This window comes from Pezoporus occidentalis, unplaced genomic scaffold (genome assembly GCF_034315485.1).
Source record: "Pezoporus occidentalis ecotype Australia unplaced genomic scaffold, CSIRO_AGI_Poc_V1 ctg308, whole genome shotgun sequence".
Classification (NCBI taxonomy): Eukaryota; Metazoa; Chordata; class Aves; order Psittaciformes; family Psittacidae; genus Pezoporus; species Pezoporus occidentalis.
Window position 1 is genome coordinate 147,949 of NW_026915030.1, and position 19,154 is coordinate 167,102.

Genomic DNA, 19,154 nt, shown 5'->3' on the forward strand with positions numbered 1-19,154 from the left:
TTAAAGCCATTCCCCTTGGCCTGTCCCTACATCCCTTGTCCCAAGCCCCTCTCCAGCTTTCCTGCAGCCCCTTTAGGCACTGGAGCTGCTCTCAGGTCTCCCCTTCAGGAGCCTTCTCTTCTCCAGGCTGACCCAGCCCAGCTCTCTCAGCCTGGCTCCAGAGCAGAGCTGCTCCAACCCTCACAGTAGCTCCATGCCCTCCTCTTTACATCTTCACAGAGGACTCTGCAAAGCTCCCACTGCAGCAGCCACATGGCCGGGCTCAGCCTGGCTCTGGCTGGGCTTGGTCAATCCAAACCTGCCCCTAAAAGCACCCTAAAAGCACCCTCCCCAGGGCAGCCTGTCCCCTGCCTGTCCTCAGCTCCCAGTGCAGCCCCACAGCAAGCAGGGGGCTGTGGTCCCTCCTCACCCCTTCCCAGCTCCCACAGTGGGGAGTGACCCATGGGGGTATTTTCCCTGTGGACGCTCACAGTTCACTCAGTTTCCTGGAGAAGGAGAAACCTTGAGGCTTTTCTTCCTTCTTGCTTTTTACCTTCAGCATCGCAGGAGTGGGAGCAGAGGGCTTTTGGGAGCTCCCTAAGCTCTTCATTAGGAGCTCCAGCACCTGAACCAAAGCAGTTTTACACACTGAACTCCACAGCAGCAAACCCAGGTCATAAACACTGCAGGAAACATTAAACATCGCTTTAAAAAGCCTGGTTACAGCTTCCTTCCTGGCCTGGATCAGCCCTGGAGCAGTGCAGGACGCAGCGCAGACAGCAGCGCTCTGAGGGGGCACATCCTGCCCTGGCAAACATGGAATGTCCACTCTGAGCACGGCAGAGAGCCCCTGGCACAGGGCTGCAGCTCTGCTGAGCACAGCCCCTGGTGCCAGTGACAGGGAGACAACCCTGGGGGCTGCAGGTGAGCAATGACACACCACACCACACACAGGCTGCAACGGGGGGGGGGTTTATTGATGGAAAAGTGTATATCAATAATGCCAGCCTTTCCCAGGGCAGGTGAGGAGGAAGGATTCCATCTCCAGCACATCCTCTGTGGGGTCCCTGCGCCTCAGCCCCACTGCAGGCTGGGGGGCACGGGCCACCCTCCGGGCGGGGGGGGCTGCAGGGACGGTGGCAGCTCCTGCACCGGTGGCCAGCCCGGTGGGTACTGGAAGGGAGCTGGTTTCTCAGGCAGAGCACTGGGGAGGTGGAAGGAAGGGGCAGAGGTGAGAGGGGCTCACTGGGCAGCAGGGCCCTGCTTTGGGGCTGAGCTTCCCTGTACCCCCTGCCAGCCCCAGCCCTGGGGCTCCCTGTCCCCTCCTGCCCCCAGCTCTCCTCACACAGCTGGGTTCGAGGAGAACAGACAGCACCAGATGCTCCTTTCCGAGCAGGCTGCATCCCAAAGCCAGCTGTGCGCTTCCCAAAGGACAAGGAGCGCTCGGAAGCGGAGAAGCTGCCAAAGCGATGGGTGTTTGCACAGAAGCACCCTTCAGCAGAGGGAAGAGGCTCCCTCCTCCAGCTCACAGCCTGCAAAATGCTTTAGGTGCTTCTCTCAGGTTTACTGGATGAGGCCACTGCAAACAACACACCTGACTGAAGAAGTGCAAAGCAAGGAGCATCACTCCCTTGTCTCCGGCTGAAGAAAGAGCTTGGCTGGGGCAGGTTTAAATTCATGGCAAACACAGCTTTTCCATTAATTCCTGAGTGCAGGGAACTCATCTGCTCCTCAGGACAAGCCCTGACAGCGGCCTTCCAGCTTCCCAGGCCTCTGCCTCTGATCCTGATGAATCTTTTTAATTGTTATGCCAGGAGAAACCTCATGAATCTCCTTTACATAACGCTCTGGAGAAGCAGCACCCTCCTCTCCCTGCAGGGCGGGCGACGTGGCCAGGAGCCAGCTGCACAAGTTGAGTGCAGTGTTTTCTAGGCAGCTAACACGGAGCCAAGTCGTTTGTTGTAATCCTTATCCCCTTGATGGGGAGTTTTCTGGGCTGAGGAAGAGACCAGGGTGCCAGGACACAAGCCAAGCCCCTCTCGGGCAGGAGGAGCCCTGCAGCAGCAGTGTGGTGGGGAGCAGGATGAGGCACACTGCAAGGGGAACAGCAGAGCTATCAAGTAATGAGCTGTTGTGTGAGCAGCAGGACTGATCAATAGGGAGGATGCTGTCTGGGTACTCAATTCCCTGGGGTCTCATAAGATTCAAGTGCTACCAAAGGTTTGCCTACAGCTGCAGCATTGGGAATGGCTGTCCCATGTGGATTCCCTGGTGTCTAGCAAGGGTCAAGAACGTTTCCTTTCCAAAGATATTAATGGGATCCCTCTCCTCTACCCACTTCCCTGGTCATGTAACCTGTAGTACCTCAGACCCCCTTCTGATGGAACTCAGCAAGTGTGCCCCATGGCAGCTATGGCAGAAGCCACACTCAGGTGCACTGACAGGCTCCATTCCCTTTGGGAACCGGGTTAGAAATCAACGATGTCCTGGCAGAGCTCCACCCCTGAGGAAATCCCCCCGACCCCACTCAGCTCCACCGCAGCTCTGCAGACAGCAAGGGCACAGTGGGACTGAAAATACACCTGAGGTGGACGCTTCCAAGTGAAGATTGTCCCCTTGAGGCCACCCAGGCTGCAGGAACAATGGGAGGAAGGCACCCTGTGCCAGCGCCTCAGCACCCTCACAGGGAAGAGCTTCTGCCTCAGAGCTCAGCTCAGTCTCCCCTCTGGCAGGTTAAAGCCATTCCCCTTGGCCTGTCCCTACATCCCTTGTCCCAAGCCCCTCTCCAGCTTTCCTGCAGCCCCTTCAGGCACTGGAGCTGCTCTCAGGTCTCCCCTTCAGGAGCCTTCTCTTCTCCAGGCTGACCCAGCCCAGCTCTCTCAGCCTGGCTCCAGAGCAGAGCTGCTCCAGCCCTCGCAGCAGCTCCATGCCCCCCAGATGACTGTCTTTAAGAAAGCCCTGCAGCAGCAAGGCTGTACCTGGCCACTTCTGGTGCAGCACAGCGTTTCCTTGGTGCTGTGCTGAATTTGGCAGCAGCTCCATCCATGACTTCCTGCCAGCTATCCTGCCAGTAAGCCCCTGGCAAGGCAGAGACAGAAACTCAGCTACACTCACAGGCTGAGGCTTAACACAGCAGCAGCTGTGGAATATGGACTCCCCAGGCACTGGGAGCACAGGGATTGCCTAGAAGAGGCCTCTTCCTTGGCAATGTAACACAACTTCTCTGGCAGACAAAGCAACACACAGGAGTTGCTTGTAAAGGCAATGCTGGGACTGGAGAGCACAGGGAAGAAGAGGAATGAGAGGGACAGGCGCTGGCAAAGCTGGATAGAGGAGCAGAAGCTTTGAGTAGCTGGTGTTTAGCTCCTGTAGTAGTTGGTTGTTTCTGAAAGCAACAACCTCAGAAACTCAGCTCTTGTGCAGCTTTGGAGGCGGCAGGGACCAAGTAGATATGAAGGTCTGGAAATTCCTATGGGAATGACCATCTTCTGTAAGAGGTGATCTACCCTGAGATCAAGGGATTCATGGGCAGGACAAGCAAAATGCAGCAAGTGAAGTGTAGGGGTTGGAAGGTTCTGGCTGCCCATGAGCAGCCAAGCTGATGGAGAGAACAGAAAGCAACAAGCCCAGACAGGCACCAGAAGGAAGCTCTTGCCCAGACCAAACAGAGGGGAGGACAGGAGCAAACAGATAAAGAACAAAAGAGAGATCTGGCACCTGCCCAAATGTCATCCAATTCAGCCTGCGGCACAGTCAGGTGAGCAAGGGAACAGCAGGACCCGAATCCCAGCGAATGCCGCGAGGAGGAGCTAATTCCAGCCTCTCCCTGGCAGGGATGTGCAGACAGGGCAGGGGAAGATGGAGAAGCTGTCAACAGATGAGACGGGCTCCTACCACTGAACTCTGTGCATTAATAAGTCAGCACCACGGTGGCACTGTCCTGCCAGACACTGCTACGTGCTCTGCTTCCCCAGGGCAGCAGGCACAGGCAGCCAGGCCTGGCTTGTGCCCCGGCTGCATGGGGAGACACATCTCTGATGTGGGCACGCAACACTGGAGCCGTGTGTGTGTTTGTAGCATGTTCTGAGAGCAGGCACGCAGTGCTGGCAGGGTGAGTGTGAAATGAGAGCTCAGGGGGTCCCATTGAGCTGGGACCTCTGACCACCTGCACCTCCTCCTATCCCCCTGTGCCCTGCGAGGGCCAGAAGCAGCAGCCAGCTCGTACCTGTTGCTCTGCGCCGCGCTCAGTCTCTTTGCTCTCTTCTCCAGCCAGTCCTCAATGGTGCCAGGCGGGACATCTGCTCCCTCCTGCTGCAGCTCCTTCGATCTCTGCTCCCCTGGTTGAGAGACAGAGGCTGTCAAACACTCCTGCTGCAGTCCTTTCACTCCATTAACCCACTGCTCATTACCCTGCAGACTCTCCTACGGTGGAGAGCTTGCAGTTTGCCTGTGGCAGCCCCTGTCACCATCTGATGCTTGGCCTCCTCACTGGTGACAGCTCCAGCCAGCCAGAGCCAGGCACGACGGAGCCAGCGAGCGCGGCGGCACTGAGCGGAGGGGAGTCTGACACCCCCCGGGTGCATCAGCCTCAGCCTTGCTTGGCACAGGCTCTGCTGGCCCTGAGCCCTTTCCAAAGCCGTGTCCCTCCAAGAGGCAGGACCCTCTGCCCGGCTGGGTGGCAGTGAGAGGGACGTGTCCGGATGGGGGCAGGCTGGGCAGCGGTGGGTGCGTGGTGCGGGGTGGCACACAGCTGTCAGCTCTGTTTAAGGCTCATGCAGAGCCAGGGCAGGAGCCTGTCACCAGCCCTGCTCAGCTGAGGTGCACAGTCACGGCAGAGCATGGCAGAAGGAGGGGAACAAGCTCCTGTTTTCTCCTGTGAGCAAGGAGAGCAGCAGGAAACCTCTGCTGTCTATCAGCAGAGCGAGCAGTGTGAGCTGCTTTCAAGTCCTCCATTGCCCTGGGGAGCTTGTGAGGGATGGATGCCCGCAGGCACCCTGTCCTGCAGCACTGTCTCCTCTGGGAAGGACAGCACAGAGCCAGTGGGGCAGCCCAGCACTCCCCAGTCCTTCCCACTGGGCAGAAACCCACAGCTGCACAGTTAGCAAAGCTCCCCAGTCCCCCCTCAGCCAGAATCCCAGCCTGGTTTGGGTTGAAGGGACCTTAAAGCTCCTCCAGCTCCAACCCCTGCCACGGGCAGGGACACCTTCCACTAGAGCAGCTTGCTCCAAGCCCCTGTGTCCAACCTGGCCTTGAGCACTGCCAGGGACGGGGCATCCACCAGTGATAAGGCAGGAAAGGATGCGAGCAGGGTCTAGCACGAGTCCTTGACACAGCCACGCTCCTGACAGCATGCTGGGGCTGAAGAATGCTCAGAGCTATTGGACCTCCAGCCCAGTGGAAAGTTCCCACCTCACAGAAAAGAGGACATGATACTCTGAAAGCCAATCACTGGTATTAATAAAAGGGAGCAGAGGCAGTTGGTGTCATTCCCCTCCACCCTGCTCACCAAACCCTCCATGGACAAGCACTCTGGAGGAGCCCTGGTCCCATTCTGAGGTGAACCCAGCGCAGCCACCCACAGCCCTGCCCACCAGGAGCCTGCTCCACACACAGCACCATATGTCACACGTTTAAGGAAAATATTAGAGGTTTCCAGACAGGGTGTGAAATGAATATTGCTTGGGCAGAGTGAAGGATCACTTCATCCTAGTGGTGGCAACCAATTATTCATCTGCCTGTTGAATATTAATAGGGATGGCAGAAATGTGCTGCACAATGAGCAGCCGGAGATGGATCATTTGTCATCCAGCCTGTTCATCTGCTGCTGCTGGGGGGGGTGACAGTGCACTCCCTGCCACCACACAGCCAGCCTGCCACGGGGCTGGTGGCAAGGTGCTGCTCTGCAACCCGGAGATAAGGACACTGTTCAAGTCTCCTACAGTTGTTCCCAAAGACCAAAGCCCCAGCAGAGCTGTTTGGGGTCAAGCCAAGAGCCTGGGTTGTGGTGAGGGCACTGGGGAGGCTCAGTCTGGTGAGCTGGGCGCTAAGTTCAGCTCCCAGTTAGACTTCTCTGGCAACCCTGACCACAGCCTACTTCCCTTTGTTCCAGGTTTCTCCATGCAGTGAGGACCTGGGCACATCCCACCTCAGCAAGGGGACAAGCAGCAGTTGCGAGAGGCTTCGATGAGGCAGGGAGGAGAAATCACAGAGAGAAACCTCTCCCACCTCTATGTGCCACTAAGATTTCCTTTTCATCCAACACAGATCAGACCAGAAACTGGCACAGCCTATCTTTAGAGCAGGGAGCTCCAAGGCCACTGCCCCAAAGTGCCACACCAGGGCCTGGTAGGAGCAGCTGCAACTCACTGTCTCATCCAGACAAGCTCACTCTGGCTGCAGTGGAACAACTCCAGGCTGGCCCAGGTTAGGAACACATTCAGCTGGCTCCCCATCCACCCAGCTCCAGGAGTTACTGCTCCAAAGCGCTCCAAACCTCAGGCTGAGAAATCAGGCAGCAGGTACAGGCAACTGTCTGGATCTGTCTTTGGTCTCCTTTTCCTCTGAAGCACACATGGCCCTCCCAGGAAGCACCAAAAACCACCAGGAGGTTGGAAACACCCCCTGAACACTAACAGCAATTCCAAGATGTAACTCTGAAAAAGAATTCCAACCCTCACTCCTTGTAAGTGGTTGTGCAGCCAGGCAGACTGCAGCAGCAAGAGGTGTGAAGGTGCTTCCACCCTCCTTCCTCCTGGGCTATTTGCTTCAAGGTCTAATTACAGCCAATTAAAAGAGCATCTGGAGTCAAGAAGCACCTCTCTAATGATGCCAGAGTGGGAGTCCAGATTTATCTTCTCTTCTCATGCAACTTTTTGCATGAGGTTTCTTCCTGAACAAGGCACCACTATGTGAGATACAACCACTGCCACTAAGCAGGGCCCCCAGCAGAGATCTACATACAACCTTTCAGGTCCCTCCCTGGGGTGGGAGATGTGGCAGCCCAAACTCCTCCAGAGACATGAAGAGCAGCAGAGAGATGAGCATGATGAGGCCCTGCAACAATGAGCAGCTTAAGACTTCACCCCACAGCCAAGAAGCAGCAGAGCTGCCTGTCACCAAGTTAAACTGGTGACCACAGCCACCCACAGCAGGATCGCTCCTATTCCGTCCATCACAGGAGCTACTGCACTCACCCAGCTGCAGGTGCCTCTCCTCTCTCAAGCTGGAGCTCACCAAAGAGGCTGGGATGTGCCAGTGCTCCCAGCAGAAGTGACAGGGTTAGCACGGCGCCAATAACTTGAGGCAAGAAGATGGAATTTGATAGTGACTTTTCTTGACATGACTGCACTTAAAATGACAGCCTGGAAGTGTCTCGCTGCTGAATGATGCAGGGGATGAAGAAGGCTGATGCTCTGATGTAGTAAGAGCTGGGAATATCCCTCCCTCCCTGCCAAAGGTGTAAACTGTTGCTTCTTGAGGAGTATATTCTCCAGAGTGCAGAAAGGCTGCAGCCAAACTTGAAGCTGTCAGAGAACAGCAGCCAGAAATTTCCCTGCTTAACCCACAGGATTAACCCAAACAACAGGGTGAATGACGGATAACAGAACATTTCCTTTGTAATAACAGAAATGCATCATTAGCAAGTGGAGCTCACACAGCCCTACCAACACCCAGCACTTGACAGGGGGTCAGGGACAGGGTCAGTATTTACATGACAAAGAAAGAGCCACCATGGTTTAGCAGTGTTTAAAAAGCCAGAAGTGCCTACACCACTTCACTACAGGGTTTCCTTCCACCTTCATCTGGAGCATCAGCCCCTGGACATGGGTTCAGTGCAGTCTGACAGCTCCTCTGCTCTGCACCCGTGCACCAGAGCTGAGGAAAGCGGAGGTAAGCACCACTGTGGACCCACCAAGAGACCAGCCACTGTTAACCCACGAGAGGTAGAGCACGGTCGTCTCCAGCATGGTCACACAAGGCTCTGCACAACATGGTGAGCGGCTCTGGAGCTTCCAGCCTCTCAGCTCATCTCGAATCCCCAACCACCCCAGGCTGCAAGCCTGTCACAACCTCCCGGATGTGGTGTGTTCAGACAGGGGAGCCCTTCTCCAGCTTTCCTGCAGCCCCTTCAGGCACTGGAGCTGCTCTCAGGTCTCCCCTTCAGGAGCCTTCTCTTCTCCAGGCTGCCCCAGCCCAGCTCTCTCAGCCTGGCTCCAGAGCAGAGCTGCTCCAGCCCTCGCAGCAGCTCCATGGCCTCCTCTGCACTCACTCCAACAGCTCCACGTCCCTCTTGTGCTGCTGCCCCAGAGCTGGATCAGGACTGCAGGGGGGTCTCCCCAGAGCACAGCAGAGAGGCAGGATCCCCTCCCTGAGCTGCTGCTCACGCTCTGGGGGTGCAGCCCAGGTCATGGTTGGTTTCTGGGCTGCTAATCTCTGCCCTAAGCCTCACCATCTGAGACACTGACGTTCAGCAGCCTAAAGAGTGGTAAGATGTCCCCACGACACAGAATGACAGCTTGGCTTTTGCAGCCAGTTCTTCCGTTCAGTCTACCTTATGACGGGCTCTTCCCCACCAAGTCCTGCTGAGCCCTTCTCTCCATGAAATCCCTGCCCAAGCTCCCTGCAGGCTCAGCTGGCTGGATTTTGAGGTGTGTGTGCTGCTCAGCCTGCACTTGGCTCACACGGGACTTCCACAGAGCAATGCCACAAGACGTGAGCAGGATTTAACTCTACAGCCAGGCACTGAGGTTAGAGAGGCAGAGCCAAGGCCAAGGCACCCTGCTGTCCCCTGACCATCACTCCTGAGAGCCTAATCGTTTAATGGAATGTTTGACTTGGCAATACCAATGCAGGGGCTCCAAGCAGGAGCCAGGCACCAGCTCTCACGAGCCAACTCTCCACTTACACTGTCTGACACAGTCACTGTTCAGTAACAAGTGTCACTGGCACAGAAACCTGCCTGAGCACAGGGCACTCGCCAGCCTCCCTCTGCAGCTCTGCTCTGCTCCAGAGAGCTTCCACCTCCCTGCAATGAGCAGCTCTCAATGCCTGGGAATGCTGCAGGCTCCTGCAAACAGGCTGATGGCCTGAGCCACCTCTGGAGCCCAGCACTTAAACCCCATGGCACAGGGGAAGGTTTGGGGCCAGCAGCAGGGACAAGGAGTGTGCCTGACAGCCCAGCACTGCTGCTCTGAGGAGGGCTGGCTGGGAAGCTCTGGCTGGGAAGCTCCCATGCAGCCCGGTGGGATGGGGTTTATTGAGTGCCAGTGCTGTTCAATGGCTGATTCACAGAGTCGCCTCAGGGACTCACAGACTGACTCAGCAGTGGGGAGAACAGGAAGAGCTCTGTAGTGTTTGCCTTCCTCCTGCTCCCCAGAGCCAGGAGAGAAGCAGGAGAGAGGCTCTGCCCCACTGAGTGCACCCTCAGTAAACCTGAAGATGACACCAAGTTGGCCTACCGGAGGGCAGGAGGCTCTGCAGAGGATCTGGACAGGCTGGATCCATGAGATGAGGTTCAACAAGGCTCAGTGCTGGTCCTGCACTTGGGCCACAACAACCCCATGCAATGCTCCAGGCTTGAGGAAGCGCAGCTGGAAACTGCTCATGGGGATGCTGATTGATGGAGCTGAACCTGAGCAGCTTGTGCCCAGGCAGCCAGGAAGCCACCAGCATCCTGGCCTGGATCAGCACCAGTGCGGCAGCAGGGCCAGGGCAGGGATTGTGCCCCTGCACTGGGCACTGGTGAGGCTGCACCTCGAATCCTGTGTTCAGTTTTGGGCCCTTCATTCCAAGAGAGACCTTGAGGTGCTGGAGCGGGGCCAGAGAAGGGCAGCGGAGCTGGTGCGGGGCCTGGAGCCCAAGTGTGATGGGGAACGGCTGAGGGACCTGGGGGGTTCAGTGTGGAGAAAAGAAGGCTCAGGGGGGACCTGATGGCTCCCTACAACTGCCTGAGAGGAGGATGGAGCCAGGAGGGGCTGGGCTCTGCTCCCAAGGAAGAAGGGATGGGACAAGAGGAAACGGCCTCAAGCTGCCCCAGGGCAGGTTTAGATGGAGCTGAGGAACAATTCCTGCCCCAGAGGGTGCTCAGGCATTGGAACAGGCTGCCCAGGGCAGGGCTGCAGTCACCGGCCCTGCAAGTGTTCACACCCCGTGGAGATGAGGCCTCAGTGCCATGGGGCAGTGGTGGCCTTGGCACTGCTGGGAACGGTTGGACTGGATGGGCTTAAAGGGCTTTTCCAGCCTGGTTGATTCTGTGAAATCTCCTATGTCTGCACAATGCACACACACACTTTCAACACTTAAGCCTGGTTTTGTCAGACTATTGGCAAAATAGGTTTGCTTCAGCAGACAGTGTGGGCACAAGGGCTGCTCAGAAGCTGGGCTGCATTAGGAAGACCATTGCCAGCAGGTCGTGGAAGTGATCCTTCCTCTCTGCTCCACACTGGTGAGCTCATGTCTGGGTGCTGTGTCCAGTGCTGGGTTCTCCAACACCACAGGGATTCCCTGCTTTGAGCAAGGTTGGGCTGGGACTAGATGATCTCCAGTGGAGATATCAACTGTTCTACAAGCTCTCACCAACACCTCACATTTCTAACCACCAAAGCAATGAACCCTCTAGAGAAGAGAGAGCTGCCACCCCTTTTAGGGCAAGGAGGTGGCACTCCCAGAATGAAGAAGTTCAGGAGTGCTCTGGAGACTCCCAGCAGGGGAGCAGCTGCCATTCATCCTCTGCCCAAACTTCACTTCCACCCAAAGCCACAGGAGCAGAGGTCATTTCTGGACCCAAGACCCCATGTCCTCTCCTCAGGACAACCCAAGTGACAGCAGGCTCTTCCCAAGAGCAGAAGCAGCAGCTCCGTGGTAATAGTGGAGAGGTGGGGGAAATGAAATCCATAAACTGAAGGGGAAGTGATGTACCAGTGCCCTCTGCTGCTGGCAGGTTTTATTCCCTGACTGAACAAACCCCCGAGGGCTCAGAAAGCCCACCCTGCTTCATCTGCCTGCTGAGCAGTGACAGCATTGCTCAGCCCCAGGTTTGTGCCTGTGCCAGCAGATCAAGAGCAGAAAGCACATGAAACCCGCAGCACTGCCAGCCACGCTCCAGGCTCACACAGCACTGGGAGGCAGGCAGGAGGGATCCACCACAGGCTCCTCACGTGCCCCTCTGCCACCCACAGACCCCACAGCAGCTCCTTCTCCTCACAGCCCCCTGAGTTTGAGGACTTACCTTGAACCTGGGCACTCAGCTTCTCTAGGTCCTGCTCTGTCATGTGGGAAAACCTGCAGCTGGACCCAAAGTCACACTGTCCTGGAAGGAAAGACACACAGGGTCTTTCCTCCTTGTTACACCCACATGCCAGGCACACAGCCCCCCTTCCCTCCCTTCAAGACACACACACACCCCCCCACCAGGGCTCCCCAGAACAGCCATGGGCTGGCTCAGGAAGGAGCTGCTGGAGCTCACAAGGTTATTTCTACCTCCCAAGAACTCACCTGTTTGCAGAAACTTCCGACAAGGCTTCTTGGTTTGCTCCTCTTGCAGGATAGCAGCAGCATCTAGGGGAGACAAAGAACAAACCAGGGTAAAGATCTCTTGCCCAGAATACCCCATCCTGTCGTTGTCCAAGACAGCTCAATGAGAAGCTGTTTTGTATGACAACCAGGAACTTAAACCAGACAAACCAACACTTAGCAGTCCCTGTTTGCACCCCTGGCTTCAGCTTTTCAAACACCACCTTCTTTGCTCTCTGCTTCATGCTCTGTAGGGAAAAGCAGCATGACAGAAAAGGAAGAACTCTGCAGCACAGAAAGAGATTCACCAAGCTCTCAAGAAGAGGCCTTGGAGGGCCCTGTGCTGAGGCCCCAGTGGACACCACTGGAATGGTCCTTCACCTGCTGGAGACATCCCTGGGGAAAATGAGCCTAGAAGACACAGCAGCTCCCACAGACTCCATGGAAGAACTTGCACTGGCTGATGCCAGGCCACAGAGTCTGGAGATGAGAGGAGAGGAATCCCCTAATCAGGGATGGGATGAGGAATTTTATCAATCAGAGGAAACCCAAGGGCTGCAGTCTGGTGAGAAGACAAGTACTAGGTAATGTGCCTCATCACCACTGACCCAGCCAGAACTGGGCTGGGGCTGCTGGTCCTCCACACTTGGCCATTCCAGAGAACCCTTCCAACTTCCACATGGGGTTAAGCAGACAGCAGAGCCACCCAGAGCTCAGGGCATTCCTCACCTAGCTAGCCAGGAGCCAAAGAGCCTGCAACTCCTGATGCTGAGGAACCAGGAGGGAGCAGAAGAACATCCAGGCAATGGTTTCACAGTCAGCCTTTGCCAAAGACACAGTCCTGCTCTCTCTGACACTGGGCACACATATCCATCATATTCCTCAGGCTGGCACTAAGGTAACTATGTGGTGAGTCAGGTCCAAGCACAAAGCTGGGTGAGGACAGTTAAACAGGCAGAGGACACTGGATGTTCCTCCAGCATGTCCTGATACAGCCTCCAGCCCCAGATCTTCAGTTCCTCCTGTGCCAAACCTCAGTGCACTCAGTCCTCCTCCTCTGCCCGCCCCCTTGGCTGAGATAGGTTTGAACATACCAGTGCTGCTCAGTCCTTTCACCCTTCTGAGGTCTCCAGCCAAGCAGTCGCACACTCAGCCTCTCCCACAGCCACCCTCAGAACCCTCATCTCCACCTGCTTTCTCCATATAAACACCCATATTCCTTACTCCTCACACATCAGAGACTGACTGTGGCTTGCAGAAGGCACCTGACTCACCTCCAGGAACTGTAGCTTACTTTGCTCTCTTGGGTCTCCTGTCACAGGTTTGCTCATGATGCCAAGAGCTTTATCTGCAGCGTCTGCTCTCAGAAACACCCTCCCTGTCTCTTCCAGCTCATCTCAAGCTGATCTCTACAGTTTCCCCTTCCCACATCCAGACACATGAGGCTTTGCCTCTGAGACTGCTTGGCAGCAGCAATATCAAGTCCACAAACCAGAGCTGGGCTGGTTCAGCTCCTTAAGGAGAGACCTTAGAGCAGCTCCAGTGCCTAAAGGGGCTGCAGGAAAGCTGGAGAGGGGCTTGGGACAAGGGATGTGGGGACAGGCCAAGGGGAATGGCTTGAACCTGCCAGAGGAGAGACTGAGATGAGCTCTGAGGCAGAAGCTCTTCCCTGTGAGGGTGCTGAGGCGCTGGCACAGGGTGCCCAGAGAAGCTGTGGCTGCCCCATCCCTGGCAGTGTTCAAGGCCAGGTTGGACACAGGGGCTTGGAGCAAGCTGCTCTAGTGGAAGGTGTCCCTGCCCATGGCAGGGGTTGGGACTGGATGAGCTTTAAGGTCCCTTCAACCCAAGCCAACATGTGATTCTGTGATACACTGGAACAGACAACCTGAATAAATCAGTGCAGATTTATTTCATCTGTCCCCCCATCTATCACCTCCCCAGTCCCAGAAAGAGAGTGGCAGTTGGTACCCACCTCGGAATAAGTCATACCAGGCTCTCTTAGCCCTGAGATGCTGCACTCCATTGAGATGCTTCTTCCTGTTGTGAAGGTTGTCCTGGAAGGACCTGTCACAGTAGTCACAGAAGTATCTTTTCCCCATCTCTCTTCTGGCAGAGCAGCATCAGCGTGGCTGGGAAGCATCAGACAGCTCCTCGGCACCCAGCCCTGGGGATGGAGGATCCAGGATTTACAGCGCTTGCTTCCAGAGGGGAACAACTCAAATCATGTGGGGTTGGCAGCCAGAGGAAGAGGCGAGACCCAGCAGTATATATTCTTGTCCATCAGAGACTGGCAAGGCAGCATCTGCTGCATGTACATGGGAGAAGAGGCTCAGATCTACACCTCTTCTCTGCAATACTCCAAGCAAAACCAGGTCTGCTGAAGGAATTCTCCTGCCCTGAGCATGCTGGAGTTCAGACCCACAGAAGAGAGACCCTGAGAGCCAGCAGCTCCCAGCTCCACCTGCACCAGGGAAGCTGCAGCAGAAACCATCCACAGTGCAAACAGGAGCAAGAGGTCCACACCACGGCCTCCACTTGGGGCCCAGACTTGAACCCCAGAGCACAGACAACCTCCACAAGCTGCCATGCAAGAGGAGTGACATTCCCCTGTGTCCATCTCTCCAAAAGGAAGAAACTCAGCAACCCCACAGAGACAAAAACCAGCTGATCTGACCTGCACACAGGTGGGAGGCTGCACTACCAACACTGAAGGACCTAACATTTCACTCACTACTGATTTACTTCTGTACACCTAGTGCTGCTCTCTGCATACTCCCCAGCCTACAGATGAGTCTGCATCCAGGTACAGCACTCACAATAGCTGAGATCACAACAGCCTTGCAGCCAGGAGGAAAGAACCCCCAACCCATGGCGACCACCAGCAACCTGGAGATGCCCAGTGCTTCTCCTGGCCTGGGAAAAGCTGATCCCATATGTATGTGTAGTCTGGAGATGCTGCTGTGGAGCACAGAGGATTAACAGGACAGAACTCCTGTGCTCACGTCTGTGCTGGGCCTGGAGCAGGTGGGGTTTGGGATTAAGTGCAGTCCTGTCCCCATCAGCTGTCCTTACTGGAGCTGTGACAGGCACCCTGTGGGAGCTGCCAGTTCTCTGCAGAGTGACACACAGGAACCTGATAAATGCCAAAGATGGATGGACTGGGAGATAAACTCCAGAAGTGATTCTCCACTTTCTGACACCTTGACAGCCAAACACGTTTAAAAAATGGCAGAGAGACCAGAGCAAGAATTAAAGATTTTATAAATAAAACAGGCTCAGAATCAATCACAGCCTCCCTCAGAATGTGCTGCCCACAACCCACGGTGTGTGCTTGAGGCCAAAATCCCCCTGGGTGCTGGGCTGCACCCCCAGAGCGTGAGCATCAGCACACGGAGGGGATCCTGCCCCTCTGCTGCCCTCAGGGGAGACCCCTCCTGCAGCCCTGATCCAGCTCTGGGGCAGCAGCACAAGAGGGACGTGGAGCTGTGGGAGCGAGTGCAGAGGAGGCCATGGGGATGCTGCGAGGGCTGGAGCAGCTCTGCTCTGGAGCCAGGCTGAGAGAGCTGGGCTGGGTCAGCCTGGAGAAGAGAAGGCTCCTGAAGGGGAGACCTGAGAGCAGCTCCAGTGCCTAAAGGGGCTGCAGGAAAGCTGGAGAGGGGCTTGGGACAAGGGATGTAGGGACAGGCCAAGGGGAATGGCTTTAACCTGCCAGAGGGGAGACTGAGCTGAGCTCTGAGGCAGAAGCTCTTCCCTGTGAGGGTGCTGAGGCGCTGGCACAGGGTGCCCAGAGAAGCTGTGGCTGCCCCATCCCTGGCAGTGTTCAAGGCCAGGTTGGACACAGGGGCTTGGAGCAAGCTGCTCTAGTGGAAGGGGTCCCTGCCCGTGGCAGGGGTTGGAGCTGGAGGAGCTTTAAGGTCCTTCCAAACCAGGCTGTGACTTTCTGCAGAGCCACAGCAATCCCCCTGATCCGAGCATGCTGAGCTAATGCAGCTCTGCCAAGCCCCCTGCCAAGCACCCATCCTGGCATCGTACGAGCAGCAGCACAAACCCCCTGCCTTTCCGTGCTCCCGAGACCCTGCTTCACAATCAAGTCCCTGGAAAACTCTTGGGCTTCACCCCACAGGTTAAACCAGAGTCTCCTCTATCTGCATTTGATGGAAAGATCCAGTTTTTTTGAATCAGCTTGCAAACCTTCATACTGAAGGACAAATACTCAGAAACTGCAGCTGAACGCGAAATGTTTTTGGTTTAAGGTCCTTTCCTTGCTCTCCAGGTGAAATACCCCATCAGGAGGTGATGAGCCAGTTACCTCTGCCTGATATAACTGCAGACTGCTTCACCTGCAGTCAGACCTGACTCCTGCTTGGATGCTATAACTCGGCTCTGCAGGGCTTGAGGAGTGAAACTGTCCTACTCCAGCCCAAGAAACCAAACCCAAGTACTGCTTAATGAACATGAAGCTGTGATTTCCCCCAGCCTTCACTAGCAGCTTTGCTGTGCTGTGGTGGAGCTGCTGGGATCCAGAGGGAACACTCATGCTCTGCTCTGCTGTGGCTTTTAAGTATGAAAACCCCCTTCTGCATCTTATTCCGTAGTGTCCCAAAGTTCCTGGGAACAGAAAAGCTTCCTGCTTCAGCTGCTGGCTCCTGCACTCCATCTCTGCAGTTCAGCTGCTCTGAACGAGGAAAACAAATGAGATTCTGCAGTGGTCCCACACAAGTTTCCAGAGCTCTCACTGGGAATTCTGCCTGCAGAAGCCCAGCAGCAGCAGCCTTTGAAATCCTGTTTCCAACTTTTCCTTTCATCACCCCACCAGCAATAACTGCAGGAGCTCCTTCCCCCTCCTTCGCCACCAAAAGCTCCCACAGATTCCAGGCAGCCAGATCCCACACCCCACAGGTGCTGGCTTCCAAATCCTCCCAGCAATTCCCATTGCAGGGGATGAATGGAATAAAAATAAAGCAATTAGAGGAGCATCTCATTCTCCTAGAGATCACCCCTTCCAAAGAACACATTTCCATCTTGTTAAGGATTCAGATGCTGGACTGTCTTGGCTGGGTTCTTACAAGCCTCTGCAGTAGCAACAATCCACAGTGCCCTGTGCCGAACTCATAGGGAGGAATAAAAGCAGCCCCTGCACAAGGCTGTAACCTACTTCCAGTTCCCACATGGCTCCCCCAGTAAACAAACAGCATTATTCAGCTGCAAACAGAGACGTTTGCTAATTAAATCCATGTTAGACATTATGAAATCAAGTCAATGGAGCTGCTTTAGAAAGAGCTGCTTCAGCGTGGCCATTAAGTGACCACTGCCAGCCCCTCATTTGCAACTGAATTCAGGCAGACAGACAGACCTCTGGACACACAGGCAGGTTTCAGACAGCTCAAGTCTTCCTGCAGAAGTCCAAACACACACAAAAATCAGGGCTTGCTTTGCCTTGTATCGTGATGCTTAAAAGCATTAACCACAATCGCCTCTCCTGTAAGCCTCCTGCAGCCATGTTGGGAGGTGATGGCAGGCAGTTCACCCGTTTGGCTGAGGTGCTTGGCAGGACTTCAGGCAAGACCTCATGCACCATCCTACACCTTCCCTTCTGCAATTGCTGCCACAGCACTTCGCATTGGCTGCAGATCGTATTCAGGACTCGCTGGGGGGTGCTTTCCCTGATTTCCCAAGTTGTGACAGAGGGAAGAAGGTGACCCCGAAATGGGCACACACAGGCATGGGTCTGTCTCCTGTAATGGCTTTTCTCTTTGCTGAACCCTGAGGATTGCTGCTGGGCCTTGACCTCAATTTCCTGCTGCCTCATAGCCCAGGCTTGGGGCCATTTCAGCCACTCTGGATACCCAGGCAGATGTGAAGTTAATTAAATCCACGTGTCAAGCTTATGACACTTGGCTGCCAGTTTTAATGTGCTCATATCTCCATGGGAACATAGAGCCTGCCAGCACCTCCCAATGACAGAGGGACAGACCCTGACCTCTCTTACACGTGGGGTAAACACGGAGCTTAATAATAACTGAGGTTTCCAAAGGGGGACAGCACCATACACAGGGCACAGGAATACACTGGGCCCCTTCCAGGCTTCATGTGGGCTTCCAGCACAAGCCGAGGCTTTGCCCTAGCCCAGATCTCTGCAGGAGCTGCGTGCAGGGAGCCAAACATTAATAACTTAAGAGAAATGAGTGCCCAGCCAGACCACGAGCTCCTTCTGAGCAGCCAAGAGGACTGAAATGACAGAGCAAGCATCACCTGAGGATCTGTTCTCAGACCTCATGGAGATGCTCCTTTAACAACACTCCTGCAGAGAGATGACTTCAGGTTTAAGATTCCCCTGATCCCCGGCTGTCCTGCTGTTGTAACCTCAAATGTGCCTCTTTCCTCCCAGCGCTGGAGCTGCCCTGGAGCCCTCTGTCCTTGCTGAGGTTAAACAGTACCAAAAACACGACGAGAGGGTGGCAAACAGGAACGTTTCCACTTCAGTTGCGCCACAAGGGGTCATTAAACAGGATATAAAGAGCAAATTCTTTCCTGTGAGGGTGCTGAGGCACGGGAACGGGTTGCCCATGGAAGTTGTGAATGCTCCATCCTTGGCGGTGTTCAAGGGCAGGTTGCACAGAGCCTTGGGTGCCATGGTTTAGTGTGAGGTGTCCCTGCCCATGGCAGGAGGGTTGGAACTGGATGATCTTAAGGTCCTTCCCAACTCAAACTGCTCTATGATTCCATGTCATGCTCTGCCCTGGAGCAGCCACAGAATCCCCAAATGGGCTGGGTTGGAAGGGATTCCCTGGTGTCTAGCAAGGGTCAAGAACGTTTCCTTTAAGAAGATATTAATGGGATCCCTCTCCTCTACCCACTTCCCTGGTCATGTAACCTGTAGTACCTCAGACCCCCTTCTGATGGAACTCAGCAAGCGTGCCCCATGGCAGCTATGGCAGAAGCCACACTCAGGTGCACCGACAGGCTCCATTCCCTTTGGGAACCAGGTTAGAAATCAACGATGTCCTGGCAGAGCTCCACCCCTGAGGAAGCCCCACAGACCCCCAAAAGCTGGACAAGGAAAATGGCTGGATCCCACCCTGAGCTACCGCGCTGGCAGACTGTGCTTCCCATGGACCTTTTTGTATGCTGTTAATGAGTTTAGAACGGTCCTTGGCTGAGGTCATAGAACCACAGAATGGTTTGGGTTGGAAGGGACCTTAAAGCTCCTCCAGCTCCAACCCCTGCCACGGGCAGGGACCCCTTCCACTAGAGCAGCTTGCTCCAAGCCCCTGTGTCCAACCTGGCCTTGAACACTGCCAGGGATGGGGCAGCCACAGCTTCTCTGGGCACCCTGTGCCAGCGCCTCAGCACCCTCACAGGGAAGAGCTTCTGCCTCAGAACTCAGCTCAGTCTCCCTTCGGGCAGGTTAAAGCCACCACGGCCCTCACCGCCCTCCGCAACGACCCGAACAGCCAGAAACCACCACCACTTCCCCCGTTCTCCTCCCCAGCCGACACCAGGCCCGTCCCGCCGCCGGAGCAGAGCCCACCCGGCGCTCCCGACTTCACCGCAGCCGAACCCAGACCCGGAACCCCCCGGGACGCGCTCTCGGGGCCGGTTTTACCTCACGGACCGCTCCTCTCCACCAGGCCCCGCGCCTACAACTCCCACAATGCACCGCG

The 19,154-nt window shown here is 55.6% G+C and overlaps 1 protein-coding gene across 2 annotated transcripts; it reads right to left on the bottom strand.

Moving 5' to 3' along the window:
- Positions 1-941: 941 nt before the first annotated feature.
- ZMAT5 (zinc finger matrin-type 5) lies at positions 942-19,134 on the bottom strand. Of its 2 annotated transcripts, none has more exons than XM_062627830.1 (6): positions 19,106-19,134; positions 13,463-13,705; positions 11,473-11,535; positions 11,207-11,287; positions 4,205-4,316; positions 942-1,183 (listed from the first exon to the last, which is right to left on the bottom strand). In XM_062627830.1, exons 2-6 carry the CDS (start codon positions 13,587-13,589, stop codon positions 1,054-1,056), a joined length of 513 nt encoding a protein of 170 aa, XP_062483814.1. In that variant the 5' UTR covers positions 13,590-13,705; positions 19,106-19,134; the 3' UTR covers positions 942-1,053. The 2 variants fall into 2 exon arrangements, with proteins under 2 accessions (XP_062483814.1, XP_062483813.1); XM_062627829.1 differs by lacking the exons at positions 942-1,183; positions 19,106-19,134 and adding exons at positions 1,201-2,072; positions 19,022-19,079 and having other exon boundaries at positions 13,463-13,654.
- Between the last annotated feature and the right edge of the window lie 20 nt (positions 19,135-19,154).

What these genes read in the sequence shown, in the direction of transcription:
- ZMAT5 (XM_062627829.1), bottom strand. Translation starts at nt 13,589, where the DNA reads ATGGGGAAAAGATACTTCTGTGACTACTGTGACAGGTCCTTCCAGGAC. An exon ending in GCTGAGTGCCCAGGTTCAAG is followed by an intron (nt 4,317 to 11,206) that starts GTAAGTCCTCAA and finishes TCTCTCAACCAG; the next exon opens with GGGAGCAGAGATCGAAGGAG. An exon ending in AGCGCGGCGCAGAGCAACAG is followed by an intron (nt 2,073 to 4,204) that starts GTACGAGCTGGC and finishes TTCCCCTTGCAG; the next exon opens with TGTGCCTCATCCTGCTCCCC.